General features: G+C 35.6%; 1 protein-coding gene across 3 annotated transcripts in view; it reads right to left on the bottom strand.

The window, feature by feature from the left end:
- Positions 1 to 19,446, bottom strand: part of LOC111145521 (family with sequence similarity 126 member B) — a 45,639-nt gene extending 26,193 nt beyond the window's left edge. For 2 of the 3 annotated variants that reach the window (XM_022500439.1, XM_022500420.1), the window contains exons 1-5: positions 19,360 to 19,446; positions 11,364 to 11,441; positions 10,550 to 10,651; positions 5,388 to 5,567; positions 754 to 834 (exon numbers count right to left, since the gene is read on the bottom strand). In XM_022500439.1, the coding sequence (XP_022356147.1) occupies positions 754 to 834; positions 5,388 to 5,567; positions 10,550 to 10,651; positions 11,364 to 11,414 (414 nt within the window). In that variant the 5' untranslated portion in view covers positions 11,415 to 11,441; positions 19,360 to 19,446. Of the gene's footprint in view, positions 1 to 753; positions 835 to 5,387; positions 5,568 to 10,549; positions 10,652 to 11,363; positions 11,597 to 19,359 lie in introns of those variants that run through there. The other variant, XM_022500431.1, reaches the window with a different exon arrangement.
- Between the last annotated feature and the right edge of the window lie 335 nt (positions 19,447 to 19,781).

The following is a 19,781-nucleotide window of genomic DNA, read 5'->3' on the forward strand; positions in this document are numbered from 1 at the left end:
AAAATGAAGTCCCAGGAGAATTAATTAAGAAAATAAATAGCTGCATGGAGCTGTAAGACAACTGGATACTGTCTGGTACTGTTAGTAAGAAAACGGAATATAATTTTTCAATTGCTGGTGAAGTTTCTTTAAATGCTTTCCTTATACTTTATACACTAAAGGTCACTATAGACCAGAAACTTGATTCATAACATATATCCTTAAATATAAACATACACCCTTAGATCTGGGATTACAGTTCAACAGGAGTCTCCTACCTATATGATTATTAGTGTTCTCTCATTCTTCAACCAAATAAATATAAGCAAAACTCAGAAGTATAATGTATAATGTATAATGTTAATGAACAGCTACAATTATATATATATATAAATAATTATAGTGTTAATATCCTTCTAAGTAGACATTTTCCTAAAAAATAATAAAAAATTAATCTAAAACAATTTTCCAATTATGGGAGACTTTAAAAACTGAAAGAATATTTTTAAGAATTCATAAAAGACTAATAAAAAAGTGAAAATGACAGCGATGGAAGAATAAGAAAGAAACAAGAACTAGAGGAAAATTTTTCCAACAATTACTTTCTACCTCCCTTGATAAGAGCTTGGCTTTAGATCACTAGTTATAAACAACTACTTTAAAAAAAGCAAATCCATAAAGATGTGTTAGGAGCATTTATCTCTGGTAAAAAATTGACTTTCATCTCTTACTCAATATAATTTTAAATAATTCTACCTTTCTAATCTTACTTACCTCATGGTATATTGAAGGCTTGGATAAAGAAGGGATAGTAAAAGACAGAACTTTATTGTTTCCATCTTTATCAGCAATTTCCTATAGTTAAAAAATAATATACAAAGATAAATAATCACAGGACTATACTGTAAAAAATAGTAACTTCTTTCTTAATTTACCTAATATATCATTGGCAACTAAGGAAAATTTTTAGAAACAGTAGTATATAAAGAATAGGGATACCTGGGTGGCTCAGTTGGTTAAGCATCTGCCTTTGGCTCAGGTCACGATCCCAGGGTGCTAGGATGGAGCCCGGGGATGGAGCCTGCATCGAGCCTGCATGGGAGGGGGAGGTGCTCCTTGCTCAGCAAGGAGCCTACTTCTCCCTCTCCCATTGTCCCCCCCCACCCCACCCCCCTGTCTTCTCTCACATAAATAAATAAAATCTTTAAAAAAAAAAAGACCCTCATTTGAGAGGTGCCCTCCAAGAAGAAAGATGCATCCTTTTCTCTGAAGAACAAGAAACTTTAAGAGGAATCCAAACAAATAGGCCTTACTAAGTTTCTCCCAAGTTTACCCTTAATCATTCCCTTTATGTCCCATCACATTTTCCCACAACTTCCCACTCTTCATCAAACCTAGTATAAAAATACTCAGGCTTGGGGGTGTCTGGGTGGCTCAGTCGATTAAGCATCTGCCTTTGGCTCAGGTCATGATCCCAGGATCCTGGGAGATCAAGTCCCACATTGAGCTCCTTGCTCAGTGGGGAGTCTGCTTCTCCCCTTGCCTGACACTCCCCCTGCTTGTGCTCACACCCTCTCTCTAACAAACAAAATCTTAAAAAAAAAAAAAAAAAGAATATTACTACCCTAGTGTATCTTTTCTAACCAAATTTACACAGTTTAGTAGTTGAGTTACCCTTTGAGAGATATGGAGCACAATACTATAGCTAAATCAAATGCAATGTGACAGCAAAGACATGAAGCAGGTACACAAATCAATTTTCATGTTAAATATACAGACAGGACAGGGAGATTAAGTGATTAGATCTGAGTCAAAACAGATTATATATGTTTTAGCCAAGAAATACACTTAAAAATGAGAAAAACATAATATTTTAACACAGGATGAATCCTGACTAAAAGAAACTGTCACAATTATTTAGCAAAAGACTAATGACCTGAATTAAGTTAAATATTAACATAATGAATATTAGTCCCTGTGATTAAGTTCATAATTAGGTAATTTCTACTGAACTGCAAAAAAATTCTTGTGCTTTCTTTTAAAAGCATTTTATCTGGGACGACTGGGTGGCTCAATCATTTAAGTGTTTGCCTTTGGCTCAGGTCATGACCCCTGGGTCCTGGGATCAAGTCCTATATCGGGTTCCCTGCTCAGCCGGGAGCCTGCTTCTCCCTCTATCTGCTGCTACCCCTGCTTGTGCTCACTATCTCTGACAAATAAATAAAATCTTAAAAAAAAAAAAAAAAAGCATTTTATCATTCAATGAAAAGGACAATGGTGTCCTTCATTTCTACAGTCTCTGGCACTTCCAGCTTTCTACAGTTATCAATAAAGATCTGCCTACAAGACGCTAGCAAATAGAGGGCTGAAATCCTCCGGCATCACTCCTTTTCTCCACTGCCTCATTTTAGTCTGTTTTTTTTTTTTTTGACAACTCTTATTAGTATACATAACTAGCATAAAACCCAGAGAGAGAAGGCTGCCCCCCACAGCGTACCTAGAAGTTAGAGAGAGACTGAGCAGTTACACAGCACAAAAGGAAGAAACAACAATAAAAACTAGCCAACAAAACACAAACCCATAAGAACTTCCCTGTAGGACTCATTTCTGAGTTTAATATGTCACAGGAGAGTACCAATTATATGTGAACAATGGCCGTACCTCCAATTTTGGCAGGAAAATGGGTTTAAAAATTCCTTAGGGTCGGGAAGCCTGGGTGGCTCAGTTGGTTGAGCGGCTGCCTTCGGCTCAGGTCATGATCCCAGTTTCCTGGGATCGAGTCCCACATCGGGCTCCTTGCTCGGCAGGGAGCCTGCTTCTCCCTCTGCCTCTGCCTGCCTCTCTGTCTGCCTGTGCTCGCTCGCTCTCCCTCTGTCCCTGACAAATAAATAAATAAAATCTTTAAAAAAAAAAAAATTCCTTAGGGAGGTCATTTTATGACTGTATAGTCAAACTAGTTACTACCACATTTGGGCCATTATGACTCAGAGAAAGTCTACAGTAAGGTGAACGGACCTAATTTAAGTTAGGCAATAAAACTTTAATTTTTATTCCTAAATTTCAAATTAAACCAAATAATTTTTATTTATATTTACATATATCTCTGAAGAAGGATGTTCTGAAATTTGTTTAAGTTGAGGGCAATATACAACTTCCCCTGGGGCTATGTGAAGCAAGGGAGAAGTTCTGGGGAGGGCAGGAGGAGAAAGAAATATATGAAAGAAACCCAGTGCAATAAGAAAAACTGAGGGCCACAGAGGAGAGAGAACACAGACAGAAAGGGAAATAGAAGAAAGAAGCCTGGTTACACTTCTGAGATATAATTGAGCATTTACTTTATAGTACCTATTTCTAAGATGCTAAAAGATCCAACACCAACAAGCACTGTCAAGAACTTGTCAGTATTCTGCTATAAAAATATTTGCTTCATTTGTCCCACTAGTAAATTTTAGTACACTAACAAATTAAAGGATAACTTAATTTTCAGCATAATCTAAAACACTAAATTTAATTATTAAATCAATAAACATCTATTAAGTGCCTGTGCTAAACACTAGAGGAGTGGGTAATATATGAAACAAATTTCCTGCTTTATTTATTTATTTTAAAGATTTTACTTATTTATCTGACAGAGGGAGAGAGACACAAACGGAACAGAAGCAGGGGGAGTAGGAGAGGAAAAAGTAGGCCTCCCACCAAGCAGGGAGCCCTAAGTGGGAATCAATCCCAGGACCCTGGGATCATGACCCGAGCCAAAGGCATACTCTTAATAACTGAGCCACCCAGGCACCCCTAAATTTCCTGCTTTAAAAGAAAAAACAATCAGGCAAGTTAGAAACAGACTTTTCTACCTAGACTAGTTTTTCATGTTAACAAATTCACCCTTAATTTTCATACTAGTGCTGCCGCTGCTGCTGCTAATGACATTTATTAAATTCCTCAAGCAACATGCAGATTCTATTTGTTTTTAATTCAACTAACCATGTTTTATTTCTGTTTTACAGATGAGGCAACTGAAGTGAAGATATTAAGTAGCATGCCCAAATTTAATGCAGCCAATAAATGGCTAGGTCTGGTTTTAAACAAAATACAAGTGATTCCAAAGGCCATACTGCTTCCTCCAGATATATGTTACAGTGATAGAAATGTTTTCTAGGGGCGCCTGGGTGGCTCAGTGGGTAAAGCCTCGGCCTTCACCTCAGGTCATGATCTCAGGGTCCTGGGATCAAGCCCCACATCAGGCTGTCTGCTCAGCGGGGAGCCTGCTTCCCCCTCTTTACCTGCCTCTCTGCCTACTTGTGATCGCTGTCAAATAAATAAATAAAAATTAAAAAAAAAAAAAGAAATGTTTTCTAATGACTTTTTAAGGGATAATACTTTGAAGACTAAGCACTGGTATAGAAGAGTATTTATTTACTGGGAGACTCAATGTTTTATGAGGTACTTTATTACCTCTCAACTAGTAAACTTAATTTTATTATGTGGAGTGCTTGTTTACTATGAGTACTGAATACAGAGAAAAAGAGCAGGAATTTCGACCTGCTCCGTTTCCGACCTGGGCCGGTTCACCCCTCCTTAGGCAACCTGGTGGTCCCCCGCTCCCGGGAGGTCACCATATTGATGCCGAACTTAGTGCAGACACCCGATCGGCATAGCGCACCACAGCCCAGAACTCCTGGGCTCAAGCGATCCTCCTGCCTCAGCCTCCCGAGTAGCTGGGACTACAGGCGCGCGCCATCGCGCCCGGCAAGAGCAGGAATTTCAATACCAATGTTCTAACTGGACACTTGAAGAAAAAAACCCAGAATAAGGTTTATGGTAATTAAGAATCTCTTAGAAAAAGAGTTTCAAACAGTAGAGTATCAAAAACATATTATCAAATGATTATTAGAAATAATTTCAAAAATTTTAAATGCAGCACATTCAGAAACATTGGTCAAATAAAGAAACTTAAAGTCACAAAATATTAACACTATCAATTCCAGTAATTTCACCTACTTTATAAAATACCATTATCAGCAAATACTTATTAAGTCTCTCTAGACTCAATTATATTAACTTAAATAAATTATTCAGTAAACCTCTCAATTCATTTTTTTTGTAAGTATTCTTTTGGTGTCTGGTTTTGTTTTTTGTTTGTTTGTTTTTTGTTTTTTTTTGTTTTTTTTGAGAGAGAGAGACAGAGTGTGCATGCACATAAGTGAGGAGGTGAGGGATAATGGGAGAGGGAGAGAATCCTAGACGTGGGGCTTGATGTCATGACCCTGAGATCACCACCTGAGCCAAAATCAAGAGTCGGATGTTCAACCCACTGAGCCACCCAGGTGCCTGTAAGTATTAAAGTATTACCTCAAAAGACTTTAAATAAAATATACTTAAAATTTCCCAAACTATCATTTTCAACTTACCAAATTATAAATTCCTAACAGAAGTGCTTCAATGCAACCATTACTCTGTCTGTCTCGGCTAACTGTGAGCCGTAAATAAACCCACATCAATTCTGGCAAGAACTGCAGTGTGAACCTCTTAAGTCGAACTTCAGAGCTACGATAGAGCTCAAACAGCTGGTGGCAGACAGGCTCCAGAAGCTAAAAGAAAAATAAAGTGCATTAGCTATTTCCATTCTTTTGGCTGTCACTGTGTTTTTGTTTTTGATGCATATATACATGTATATTTTAAAAATAAATTCTCAATATTAATTTTTGCATTGTTGAATCAATGGGACCCAAACCTTAATCTTTATGTACAGACTACATATTAAACTGACCAATCTACTAGCTATAAGAATTTTGTGCCCATATCAACATATTTTTCAATACACTGTATCATTAAACTTATTAATTACTTCACCAATGTACTACATTTGTATTTAGTAAGTTTCCTTTTCTATTATTACTAGCCCTTCCTATCCTCCATTTGGAGGATATTCCATATTGGAAGAAAATAACTTCAAATGCTCTTGTTGGAAATAATCTTTAAATCTCAACATAGACTATGATTTAAATAAAATCAAGAAAGGGATTTTGCAATTTATAATATTTAGACATCCAAAGTGATAGCTAATATTTTAAATACAAGTAAAACAAATTACTTTTATGTTTTAAGACTGACTTAAATTTTAATTACATGTATTTGAAAGATTTTTGAAAAGAAGGCAAGTATAGAGAAACAGCTTTTCCAGTGTTTAATTTTTCATACAGTTTCCCTATGACTTATGAGGATCTTCATCACCTTGAAAACTAAAGAAAACAAGTTGTTTAAATAAACCTCTCCCTTTTTCCTACTACCAATCTAGATGGTTTTGTTGAAATAACTACAGTCTATACAAAACTGGGTATGATTTTACAGTGCAAACAAAACACTGACAGGAAACTATAAAATTACGTTTAAATTTTAATTTAAAAAATGAATCATTAAGTATTTATATGTTTAGCTCTATTTATATGCTTAACTCTGAATGATTAAATAATGCATACACATTTGGAAATCTGCTTAAATGTAGTTATATATGTATGTAATAATCTAACACTCTAGAATAAGTCAATATTTTCACAACTGTAAATTAAAAGTAAACAAATCCAAAAAAAAAAAAGTAAACAAATCCAATGTTAATCATACAGTTAATGTATTTAGAGGAATTAAGCTTAGCTCTTAAGGAAAGCTAAAAAAAAATTTAAAAATACAAACACCCTAGTATCTAGAAACTACTAAGTCTCTTTATTTGAAATCACTACTATAGTATATTTTTAAAGATTTTTTTATTTTTAAGTAATCTCTACATCCAGCACGGGCTTGAACTTACAGCCCCAACATCAAGAGTCACATACTCTTCCAACTGAGCCAGCCAGGCACCCCAGTAATATTTAAACTCTTTAAAGAATTCCAATTTTCCCCTTACACAGAAATCTCAACCAGTCAGACAATTTGCCCAAAGTCACAAAAGTAGTGGTAGAAGAAGACACTTAAAATTCAGGTCTTCCAACACCAAGCTGACTCCCACTACACCACATTTCTTATACTAGAATAAAGGTGGAGGGTAGAAGGTGAAGATTGTTTAATTACAGAGAGCATATTCCACTTAGTGTCAGTGATGAAGTAATTTCTGAAAACAGTCAACTGCTGACATCTTTTTAAAGTACTGACAAAATCAATCAGCTCTTTTGGGGAATTAAAGATCACTGTTCTCATAAATTTATTTATTAAAAATATATATCCGTGTTTCAAATTATTTTTCTCTTCAGTAGAGACTCCAAAATTGCTGTCTCTAAATTTTATTAGCCATGGTACAACTACAATTTTTTTCCTTTTTATTTTAAGTAAACTCTACACCACACGTGGGGCTCAAACTCATGACCTTGAGATCAAGAGTCACACACTTGACCGAATGAGTCAGCCAGTCACCCCAATTACAATTTGCTTCTGTTATAAAGACCTTAAGTTCCCTTCCTCAGCAGCAAGAACCACAATGGCATGTAAGAAACCACATTTTAATTAGGCATAGCAAAACCAAAATTTTTACTCTTTTTTTTTTTTTTTTTTTAAGGGGGAGGAGGAGTAGCTGGCAATCCAATAATTTTGGTGAGAAATCAATGATGAGGGCAAGAAAAGGTGTAATTGCAGGAACAATCTTTGAGGTGGCCAGAGAAGCTGTGATCCAGGCCCAAGTGGAAGACAGTCTTCGATGCAAACTGGGACACTTCATCCATCGCAGCAGAAAAGGCAGGAGAATGCAGGTGGAGAAGCTGGTAAAGTGATAGATATGAAAAGAGAGTTCCCAATTACCTCCTTCTTTTTTAATGCTATAGAAAGCAAGCTGAAGATGACGGAAAGGAGGGTAAGACTAATGAGGAAAGGGAATGTGTAAAACCCACAGTGGGGACAGTGTACCAAGAAGGTAAAGCAAGACTGCAGGACAGTATTATGTGACTGAGATTTTTAGTCCTACATTTTTTAAAAAAAGATTTATTTTAGAGAGAGGGAAATGGAAAGAGAGAATCCTCAAGCAAACTCCCCGCTGAGCACGGGATCCAATGGGAAGCCTCAATCCCAGCACCCTGAGATCATAACTTCAACCAAAATCAAGAGTTAGGACACTTAACCAACTGAGCCACTCAGGCGCCCCGACTTTATGCACTTTAAATGCAGGACTGGGGTGCCTGGGTGGCTCAGTTGGTTAAGCATCTGACTCTTGATTTCAGCTCAGGTCATGGGACCCGTATCTGCTCTGTGGCAGACTCCCTGTTGAGCCAGAGTCTGCTTCTGATTCATTCTCTCTCTCTCTCTCTCTCTCTCTCTCTCTCTCTCAAAAACTAAATCAATAAAAGATAAAAGCGGAGAAAGTCAACAAAGTTGTTGTTGCAGCTGATTTCTCCAAGTATGTTCAGCTGCTCAGGTATAAGCATGAAGGTGAACAGCTGGGTTTTATCCAGTGTTGAGATTTTCCCAAAGAAGAAAAATTAATGGAATGAGAAGCAAAGGAGCTAAGAATGTTTGCAAGGAAATAGACTATGATGTACCATGAAAATTTAGCTGGATGAAGAAAGAAGTGAGATATGTGAGGAAAGAAGGAAAGGCAATCAAATCAGGAAAAAGTGATAGGATTAACAGACTGGATGGAGAGCTCCTTGAAATGGAAGAACTGCTAAAGTGTCCAAAGGATCTGGAACAAGGGAAAGGAGGAAAACTATGCAATACGTTAATCTAGAGATTAAAACTTCAGCTGCAGTACAGGTTGGATATGATATATAATACCAAACTAGGAAATTCACTTTCTGAAGAACTTTAAAGGTCTTTAAAGCAAAACTGTTAAGACTGTCATATGTTTCAATTAATATTATATATGGCATGTGATAATTTTCTGAAATAATTTCCTGTTAACTAAATAAAACAGTTGATTGTATTTCAGAATATAACAAAATCAGTACTAAAAGGGCTTCCTTTTAGGACTAAGGTCCAGAAATGGTTTGTGATGCTATAGAGCTAAACATTCTGCTTTTCTGAAATAGGACGACATGGTTAGAACCTAATGAACTGACAAGAGAAGACGTGGAAAAACAGATCTGCTCTGGTAACTGGATGATTACAGTGACCACTGTTGAGCCTGAAGCGCTCAAGCTGTAATTTTTCCCAGTTCTAGCCATGACAAGGTCTCACACATAAGTATTGCAAAGTATTACATTATAAAGAAATGTGAATAACTTTTTTAATGTCATATCTTCTAAAGTATAAAGGAAAAAAGGAAACCAATCCTTTTTAAATACTTTTGAGTCCTAACGAATACGATAGCATTTCAGAATGTCATTTTGTGTTTTACTATTCTTCTAATTAATATTTAAGCGTTTATCATGTACATGACAAAATATATTCTAGGAAAGTAATAAATATAGAATATAAGACCACTGCCCGTGAAGAGCTTACAATCTAAAGAGAAAGCATAAAACAAATTTTAACAAGCAAAGCTTAAATGTTAAGACAGTGCAAAACAAGGGGCAGGAAATACACACATTCATTATTCAAACAGAATTCTGAAAACTCCTAACCAAAAAGGATACGAATATATATTTAATACATATTACCACACCTAAAGTTGTAAAACATTCATAAATACACAGCAAGAGAAAAAGCAGCAAATGATCCCGCAGCTGCCGCTACAAAGAGCAACAGATACAAGCCCAACTGAGAGCCGATCCGCGTTTAGGAGACAGGAGAGAAGGAGGTCAATAAGCAAGCTTTTAGTGGTAGGACAAAAATTAAGATGCACTTTAAATTAAGCTGCTGGTTAGGAGATGATTACCTGAACTTCTTCAAACTCATTCCAGTACACAGCAGAGGCACTCTTGGAGGCTGTATCTGGGAAGATAAGAAGCTACTTTCCTGTGTGTTCCTTTCATTTTCATTTTAAAGCATACACGAATCCAGTGGTGATAAAACTGTGTCATACTATTGTGTTAATGGAAAGATAATGTGTGTATTTTGCATAAATTAACATATGATAAAACAGCTGCATTTCCCCCTTCAATCGCAAAGGTGAGTAATAGGAAACTCTTTTTCTAAGTTTACTGATCTTTACTACTTAAATAGTGCTTTCTCCAATCATTTCAAGCTAATTTACTAGCAGCATCATTTCATGTCACCAGCTTGAGTTCACAGATAGGAGAAATATACACAGTTCTGTATCATCAATAGAACAACTGCAAACAATACTTAAAATAAAAAACTTTGAATCAGTGTATGGCTAAAATTCGGATTCCAGAAAAGGAAGCATTCCAAACAGGAAACAGAGAAGTTTCAAATTAAATAAGTAACCCAATGAGATGATGGTTATTCAAATCAAGAATCAAAACATACAGTCCTGAATAGAAACAAACCTGATCAAAACATTTAAAATAATAAGAGGGCGGGCAAAGGGAAGCCAAAGCAACTATCAGAATGAAACACAGCAGAAAGTTTTCCAGTCCCATAAGAAGGATTTTTAAAAAGAGAAGGGAGAACTACAAAACTTAGATATGCATTTTAGTACACATATTTCATCTTACTATGTTAAAACTGTTTTTCTTACAAACTTTCCTACCTCATTATTTGAATCCTGAATAACTTTATAGAGGGCTGGTACCAGTGTTTTTTTCCGGTGTAAAGTTGCTGCATAATTGGTGATCTGAGTGTCAGGTAATGCCTAAAAGAAATATCCAAGGAAATCAAAAGCAAACTTAGTATTTGGAAAATGAGGAAATTTGTTTATCCTCAGTTCCTCTTGAAAAGATTTATGATAGAGTCAACTAAGAAAAGTAAAAATAATACAAGAAATAACCACGAGAATTAAAAAAACAAATTAACTTGGAATGTTATAGTATATAGTTCTTCAAACTACTCAACCAAGAAAAATGATTAGAAATCACACATTATATCAAGATTTGCTGAAATAGGTCACCCCAAATAATCTACTCTAAAAAAAAAAAGTGTAGGATATATTTTAATTCTTGGATTTTATGTTTACAAAACATTTATTTCTATAGTATTCAGAAATTACAGTTTTAAATCAAATCAATGGGTGATTTTTAATTACAGGAAATAAAAATGTAAGGCACAAATCCTACATCTGTGCCTTATTAAAACTTGGAAGCTTCCCCTTTTATTGAATGTATTTAAAAATTCATATAACCTCTCAGCAATCCTATTTTCATTTTTATATATTACCTTCTAGTCATTATTCACCTTAGTGCCTTTTTAAAGTGTTACAAATATAGAAACACATTATTTCATATTGTGCCATTTCTACTTCATATCATAGCATTTATTTCAGTTTCTCCACAGAACACTTGGATTTATTGTTTGAATTACTGACATACAGAATCATATGACACGTTCTTATCCTCAATCCAACTTACCTTGAATTCTGATAACCATTCTTCCACAACACCACGTTCAGATCCCAGCATCTTCTACCCTCTATTCCTCTTTTATTTCTGAAAGAAAAAAGTACTGAACTTGAGGATAGCATTGGGTACTTAAACTACCAAAGGTAAACAATGTGCACCTTTCTTCAACAAAGAAACTAACCTAGCACATACTTCAGACTGGAGCTCAATTAAAACAAATTTATATTTAAGAAATAAATTCTATTTTTAGTGGTACATTTGAAACCTATTTCCCTAATACTTTTTTTTAAAGATTTTATTTATCTATTTGACACAGAGAGAAAGATCACAAGTAGGCAGAGATGGGGAGGCAGACTCTCCACTGAGCAGGGAGCCCGATGTGAGGCTGGATCCCAGGACACTGAGATCATGACCTGAGCCGAAGGCAGACACATAACAACTGAGTCACCCAGGCACCCTGTCCCTAATACATTTATATTTTCCTCGACAATCATATTTCAAAGTGGCAAAAATAAGTTTAGTGAAATCAAACTGCACGTTACCCAAGACGAATGAAAAGTCTACCTTTAGAGCCTCTACCAAATACACAACTGGAATTAGTTACATATCACAGAACAAACCATGTGACAGATTATGAATGACAAAGACAGAAAAGCTAGAAATCAAGGGTCACATATTCAGCAAACTGATTATAAATGTATATGTACTATACAAATAAGGCCTTTGAAGAAAATTGATTTATATGTTTTCTATAATGGAAAGATGTCCAAGTACAAAAAGCAAGTTGTACAATTATATAAACTATAATTCCATTAAAAACACATATAAAATGTGAAAAAAGCCTGGCACATATATACTAAATTAAACTGTCTACCTCTGAGAGAAGGAATATTGAGGATACTCTAATCATGTAACCTTGAATTATAGAAAAAAAAAAAACATGTATTATTTTTAAAGTGAGGAAGACAATTAAAAGGTCTTCGTTTTTAATTAAATTTAAAGGCTCAAAAGAGGGGCGCCTGGGTGGCTCAGTGGGTTAAAGCCTCTGCCTTCAGCTCCAGTCGTGATCTTGGGGTCCTGGGATGGAGTCCCGCTTCGGGCTCTCTGCTCAGCGAGGAGCCTGCTTCCCCCTCTCTCTCTGCCTGCCTCTCTGCCTACTTGTGATCTCTGTCAAATAAATAAATAAAATCTTAAAAAAATAATAAATAAAGGCTCAAAAGAACTAGATGAAATAAAGAACTTCTTTGAGGGGGAAGGAAACATCTTCAAAGCAACTGAAATAAAAAAGTTTCTTTATTAAAAAGATAATATTTCCTAAGACTGTGTCAAATTTCACACTGAATTTCTACCTTAAAAAAAAGAATCAGATTTCCTTATTCTACCCTTCAATTCCAAAAGGATTCTTCAATGTCTCTATATAATGCACTATACCAAGTATAAGGGAGGAGTACAAAGAGTAAGACATGTCCTTTATTTTCAAGTAGCAAATGCTGTAAAGAGAGACTGATGAATTTAGTCAAAATAAATTGCCGGAGAAAAAAGAGACAGTAGGGAAACCTACAGATTAAGAGAGATTAAAAAAAATCAATAGCCAAAGAATAAATCTCTTTTGGACTCTGATTCAAACAATTAAAAAGAACATGACACAACTGGAAAAAGCTGAACATGACTGGTTATTTGATTATATTAAGGAATTATTATAGGCTATTTTATATTTGTTAATGGTATTATAGTTACTTCTTTTTTTTTTTTTAAATAGTGCTTGTCTCTTAGAGTTACATACTAACATATTTACTGGTGAAATAATGTCTGGCATTTGCCTTAAAATAATCAGGACAGGGGCAGGGGCATGGGGAACCAAGTAAGGAAAGTGAATTAGGTATAGATGAAATACGATTGGCCATGAATTAATACCCACTCAAGCTGAATAACTGGTACACGAATTTCACTGCACTATTATCATCACTTTGTTGTAAGTTTGAAATGTTCAACAACAAGCTTTTGTCTTAAACAAAAAGGATTAATGAACACTACATAAAAATTAAAATGCTATACCTATACATACTCAATTTTGCAAGCAATTTCTGGGAGTTCAGATCAACTAAAGCCATTATTAATAGACATGGACACCCAAGTTACAGACTCTTGCTGAAGAAATGAGACTCTTAAAAATAACTTCGCAACGACGTGGATGGAACTAGAGGGTATCATGCTTAGCGAAATAAGTCAATCAGAGAAAGACAATGATCATATGATCTCCCTGATATGAGGAAATTGAGAGGCAACATGGGAGATTTGGGGGGATAGGAGAAGAATAAGTGAAAGAAGATGGGATAGGGAGGGAGACAAACCATAAGAGACTCTTAATCTCACAAAACAAACAGAGGGGTGGGGGGGGGGGGGGGGGGGGGGGGGGTGGTTATGGACATTGGGGAGGGTAGTGCTATGGTGAGTGCAAAATGTGTAGACCTGGCAATTCACAGATCTGTACCCCTGGGGCTAATAATACATTGTGCGTTAATAAAAAAATAAAAAATTATAATAAAAAAATAACTTCACAAAACAGAGCACAACCATACATCCAAAAGATAATGCCCTTCAAAAAAGTCATTTTCTAAGTTTCATACATTTATTACAATGATTATTCAAATCAATGTCAGAACTCCTTTTTTTCTTTTATACCAACTAAGTGGTAGTAAATACTTTCTGAAACCTAGTTCTTCACCTAAAAATGTATTCCATTATATAACTATGATTAATGTGCTTCTTACTCTATGCAAATTATACCTCAATAAAAAATTTTTTATGAACAACTGTCTAAATATCCTAAAGTAGCTGCCTCTGATAGTTTCTCAGAACTCAAGGAAGCAACTGAATAAAAAGCAAAGGCAAGAGTCAGTCAGATATTCATTGATCCATACCATAAATATTTCTTAAACACCAACTATAACAGCCATTATGCTTATAGTTGGTAATACAATGATAAACAAAACCAGACATAGTTTCACTATATAACAGATCATTTATCTAGTGTAGGAAACTAAACACAAATTTTGGAAAGAGATGAAGAGTAAGAAGAAAAGACACACAAAAGCATAATAAAAGGAACCTAATATTGATGAAGGAATCAAAAAAGACTTCTCTAAGGTAAGTTGAGGTAACAAAGATCAATAGAGTTAAGGAATTTGGAAAAGAACATTCTAGAAAAAGGCAATGACCTATATACAGGCCCTATCACAAGAAGAAACCTAGAAGTTACAGAATCTAAAAGAAGACCAGGAACACAGAAAGCAAGGGACAAGAGTTGAAGGTGGGGAAATGGTATAAATGGGAATTTGTAGTCTGCATTAAGTGTGGAAAGGGCTAAGGTTATTAAGCAGATGAATAATAAAATTCAAGGCTTGAAAAACTCATCTGGGACGCCTGGGTGGCTCAGTCGCTTAAGCAGCTGTCTTTGGCTCAGGTCATAATCCCAGGGTCCTGGGATCAAGTCCTGCATCGGGCTCGCTGCTCGGCGGGAAGCCTGCTTCTTTCCTTCCCTCTGCCTGCCTCTCTGCCTGCCTCAGCTCGCTCTCCCTCTGTCAAGTAAATAAATAAAATCTTAAAAAAAAAAAAAAAGAAAGAAAGAAAGAAAGAAAGAAAAGAAAAGCTCATCTGGCTACAATGCAGAGAAAGGACTGGTATCCCTTTTCAAAGCTAGATACAAATTTCCCAATAGTATGAAGACTAAAAATTCCAGGCTTGCTACAGTATTTGCTCTGAGAGTTCCTACCAAGTGTCTGGAAATTAAAACACCTGAACAGCAATTGACAAGAAGAATGTTTTTTACTTACAAAGTACCTGGAAGATAGGTAATCTGGGTTACATTTTTATTAAACTTCAAATGAAGTATAGTAAAGCAAAACCAACATTAGTTTCTCCCGCTAACATCTCCATTCCTCTCAAGTCTCTTATGAAGGTATAAACAAAAGGGGCTGTTTTGTTAACATAACTTGTAACGTCTCTTTATCACTTCATTATTTCCAACAAGCTCAGTGGACCACAAGATTAAGGGGAAAAACAGAAATTTACACACTCTCTGAAGAGTGCTCCAGAAAAGGAGGTAAATACTTAATGATAAATTTATTACCATGTAAGGAAGAAAAGCATAATTTCATTTTAGTGGTGACAAAAAGGACTTATTTCCAATAGACAAAATGGAACTGAAAAATAAACTCTTGTATCTCTATTACTGGATTTCTCTTTTTTATTTTTTTTAAAGATTTTATTTGACAGACAGATCGCCAAGTAGGCAGAGAAGCAGGCAGAGAGAGAGGAGGGGAAGCAGGCTCCCCGCCGAGCAGGGAGCCTGATGCAGGGCTCCATCCCAGGACCCTGAGATCATGACCTGAGCCAAGGGCAGAGGCTTAACCCACTGAGCCACCCAGGTGCCCCATATTTTTTTACATAAATGTTTTAAATCGAAATTTTATTTTTCCATAGCAAAAACAAATTTGGTGGGATGCCTGGGTGGCTCGGTGGGTTAAGGGGCTGCCTTCAGCTCAGGTCATGATCCCAGGGTCCTGTAATCAAATCCTGTATCGGGTTCCTTCCTCGGAGCAGAGCCTGCTTCTCTCTCTGCCTCTGCTGGCCACTCTGCCTGCTTGTGCTCTCTCTCTGACAAATAAATAAAATCTTTAAAAAAAAAAACAAACCAAAAAACCAAATTTGGTAAGGAAAGTAGTGTTTATTGTTTTACATATTTTGCAAATCTCATAATTACTTCTGCATTTAACTGGCTGATGAAAACCTTCACTGTATATTTATCAGAGAATGACAATGAAGGCAGCAAATACTGTTTGACCCTACAAACCTACTTAAGGGATCTCTAGAACACACTTTGAGCATGAACTCTGGAAACAGACTAAGTTTAAGGTCACTTACTACAGCTATGTGTAAGCCCTCTTACCCCCTTCCTAGCTATACTTAATTCCTCTGTGCCTCCTCTCAGTTCGAAAAGGAAAACAGCAGCACAGTACTAATTTCATACAATTATTATATACTTAGAACAGTTCTTATCACAAAATAACCACTATAAATGTTTGCTACAAGTATTATATACTTAATTTTCCTGATACTATATGCTACTTTAATATGGCCTCTGTTATTCCCAAATAATAGACAAGAAAATTAAAGTGTAAAGAGGTCAAATGACCCACACAAGGTAACACGGTTTAACTGGCAGAACTCAGATTTTAATTTAATGTCTACTCTAAAACCAACAGTTGAAAAATGTACCTTGGTCCCTTTCTTATAACTCATACTATTCCCCACACAGCCTCCTATATCCTGGCCATACTCACCTTTCCGTTTTTTCCATAGCTTTGTGCACCCCTTTACCGCAGGGATTCTGTATACACTGTGCCAGCCTAGAATGCTGTCCTACTACTGTTATTTACATAGCCGGCTTCTCCAGTCCTGTCAGTCTCAGCCAGCCAGTCTTAACAACTTTATCTAAACAGCATTCCTTTCTCCCTTTTCTAGTATTCTCCATTCCAACAAATATGTTCATTTCCTAGTGCTTTGGATTTTGTACCTCGCTTCTTAGATCTTATTACTTATTAGTTATTGTCTATCTTCCCCAACAAGATAGATAGCAAGTTACATGAAAACAGGATCCATGTCGGTTTCGCTCCCATCTGAATGTTCACTATGTACTCAAAGCTAACAAGCACAGTAAGGTATCTGGACTTATGGCAGATAATTATGCGTGTTTATTTAATCAATGAACCACATCACATGGCTTATATGACTTTGGACAAATCACTTAAACCCTCTGGGCTTCAGTTTTCTACAAGGGTAAGTTACTTACTACATTTAAAATCCTAAAAATATATTTTAGTACCTTTATTTGAAAATAGAATTGTATAGTTACAGAGAAATTTGTAAATATGGATTTCTGAACTATCCCAGTATCTTAGTATCTAGAGGTAGCTGTGAATACAATTACAGATGTACTGCAGGTTTTCTCTTTACTTATCCATACAATACATAATTTTGAAGTTTTTTTCTGTTGCATATTATATCCATCCCCTTACCTGGGATATAAAAACTATATTTAAAAGCAAACATTAAGGGCTCCCTGACTGGTGCAATCAGTAAAGCATGCAACTCAATCTCAGGGTCACAAATTTGAGCCCCATGTTGGGCCTAGAGACTACTTAAAAAAATAGTGAAATCTTAAAAGCAAAACTCAAGCCGATATTCCAGCTTGCAGCTCAATTCAGGCCATACTGCCTCAATTTCATAGTATTTAACAGTAAAAAAGATATCACAGAAAATAGTTATCCTTTTGGTGACCATGGTAATGGCAACTTTTATTAGCAAGCTCTGAAGACAACATAATGAGCAAAATAATAAACTGCTGGAACATGATCTGAAAGAAGTCAATAACTACTTGCCAGAAAGCAAAATCACAGGACTCATCCAAGTATAATAAGCTTTCCATTGCGTACATGTGTAGAGACTATGTCTTAGCTGACAGTAAGCATGTATTTTTTTTTTCTCCCCAAGAAACTGTCAATTTACAGAAAATGAGATTATAAGAGGCAGTACAGCCTAATGGTTACAGTATGGGCACTAGATTGCCTGAGTTTGAATTCCAATTCTATGACCTTTGTACAAAGTATGTATCCGAGGAAAAGTAACTTATTAATTATATTGATTTTACTGATTTATGGCCTCAAATTCCTCATTTATAAAAAGGGGATAATGGGGTATCTGGGTGGCTTAGTCATTAAGCATCTGCCTTTGGCTCAGGTGATGACCCAGGGCCCTGGGATCAAGCCCTGCACTGGGCTCCCTGCTCAGCGGGGAGCCTGCTTCTCCCTCTCCCACTTCCCCTGCTTGTGTTCCCTCTCTCACCGTGTCTCTCTCTGTCAAAAAAATAAATAAAATTTTAACTAACTAAATAAATAAATAATAAAGAGGGAATAACAGAAGTACCTACGTCAAAGTTTTTTTTTTTTTTTTCCTTTACTTAAATGCAATTTAGTTAACATATAGTCTATTACTAGTTACCAGGGTAGAATTTAGTGATTCATCAGTGCATGTGACGCCCAGTGCTCATGATATCAAGTGCCCTCCTTAATGTGCATCATCCAATTACCTCTTCTCCCCCACCTACCTCCCTCCAGCAAACCTCAGTGTATTTCCTAGACTTTAGCATCTCTTATGGTTTGCCTTCCTCCCTGTTTTCATCATATTTTATTTTTCTCAAAGGTTTTTTTTTAAAGATTAAATAATACATCAGTGAGAAAAACTAATTATGAAAACTGCTCTCAAGCATTTCTAGTAGACCAACGTTATTGGATAAACAAAGCTATACAATTATCAGGGAAACATATGAAATAGTAAAAAGTGGTTTTACAAACTAGGCCAACAACTATGAAAATATTTCAAGGTATAATTCTGAAATTTAAGCATTCAAAGACACATGATTATTATAAATAACAACTTCTTTAAGAAAAAACCACAGTGCACCATTCAATATGATAGCCACTAGCTACATGTGGCTATTTAAATTTAAATGAATTTAAATAAAATAATAGTTAAAGATTCAATTCCTTCATTGCACTAGCTACATTTCAAGTGCTCAGGAGCTACATGTGGCTATTGTCTCCCATACTGGAGAGCACAGACACAGAACATGGACATCATCACAGAAATTCTATTGGACATCACTTATCTCAGTGTAGCTATATAATATGATTTTGCTGAATATATTCAATTATTCAATAACTGTAAAGATCTGGCAACAAGGTTAAAAGGCACAACTATTAAAAAGGAAACACTTTCAAAAGTAAAACTCAGGGCAATAATTAAGATGCGATTATTTCAAGTCTCTTAGGTAAAACTGCTAAATAAGTAGAAGCTACCCACCAAAGATAACCAAAAATTCTAACATGTCTAATTGTGTGGAAAACTCATTCTTTATCCTTTAAAAAGTTAAATTCCATAATTTTACCTCTGTTCTAAGATCAGTTTTCTAAAGGAGGAGGTGGCACAGGAATGCGGCAGAATTCAAGTGTGGAATTCATTTGTTGAGACAAATTTTCCAGCGCTATTAAAAAAAAAAAAATTGAAAACTATGAAATACTGAGATGGTATTCTTAGAAATGTAACAAAAACAACTTTAATAAAAAACATAACACAATTATCTATTTTTATAAATAATGAGGGATTAAAAAACTTTCTATAATAACCAGCATATACTTGTGTACCATCATCAAACCTAATTTTAAAAATACTAGATTTGGGGAAAAGGAGTCTCACTTTTAGTTTCAAATTTCCCATTAATTATCCATAAGACCTTAAGTAGGTAACCTAAATATTCTGGAGCTTCACTTGAATTATCTATAAAACTAAGTCCTTTTCAGTCAAAAATTC

Source organism: Enhydra lutris, unplaced genomic scaffold, assembly GCF_002288905.1.
Source record: "Enhydra lutris kenyoni isolate GAN:26980312 unplaced genomic scaffold, ASM228890v2 scaffoldscaffold1, whole genome shotgun sequence".
In the NCBI taxonomy this organism is placed as follows: domain Eukaryota; kingdom Metazoa; phylum Chordata; class Mammalia; order Carnivora; family Mustelidae; genus Enhydra; species Enhydra lutris.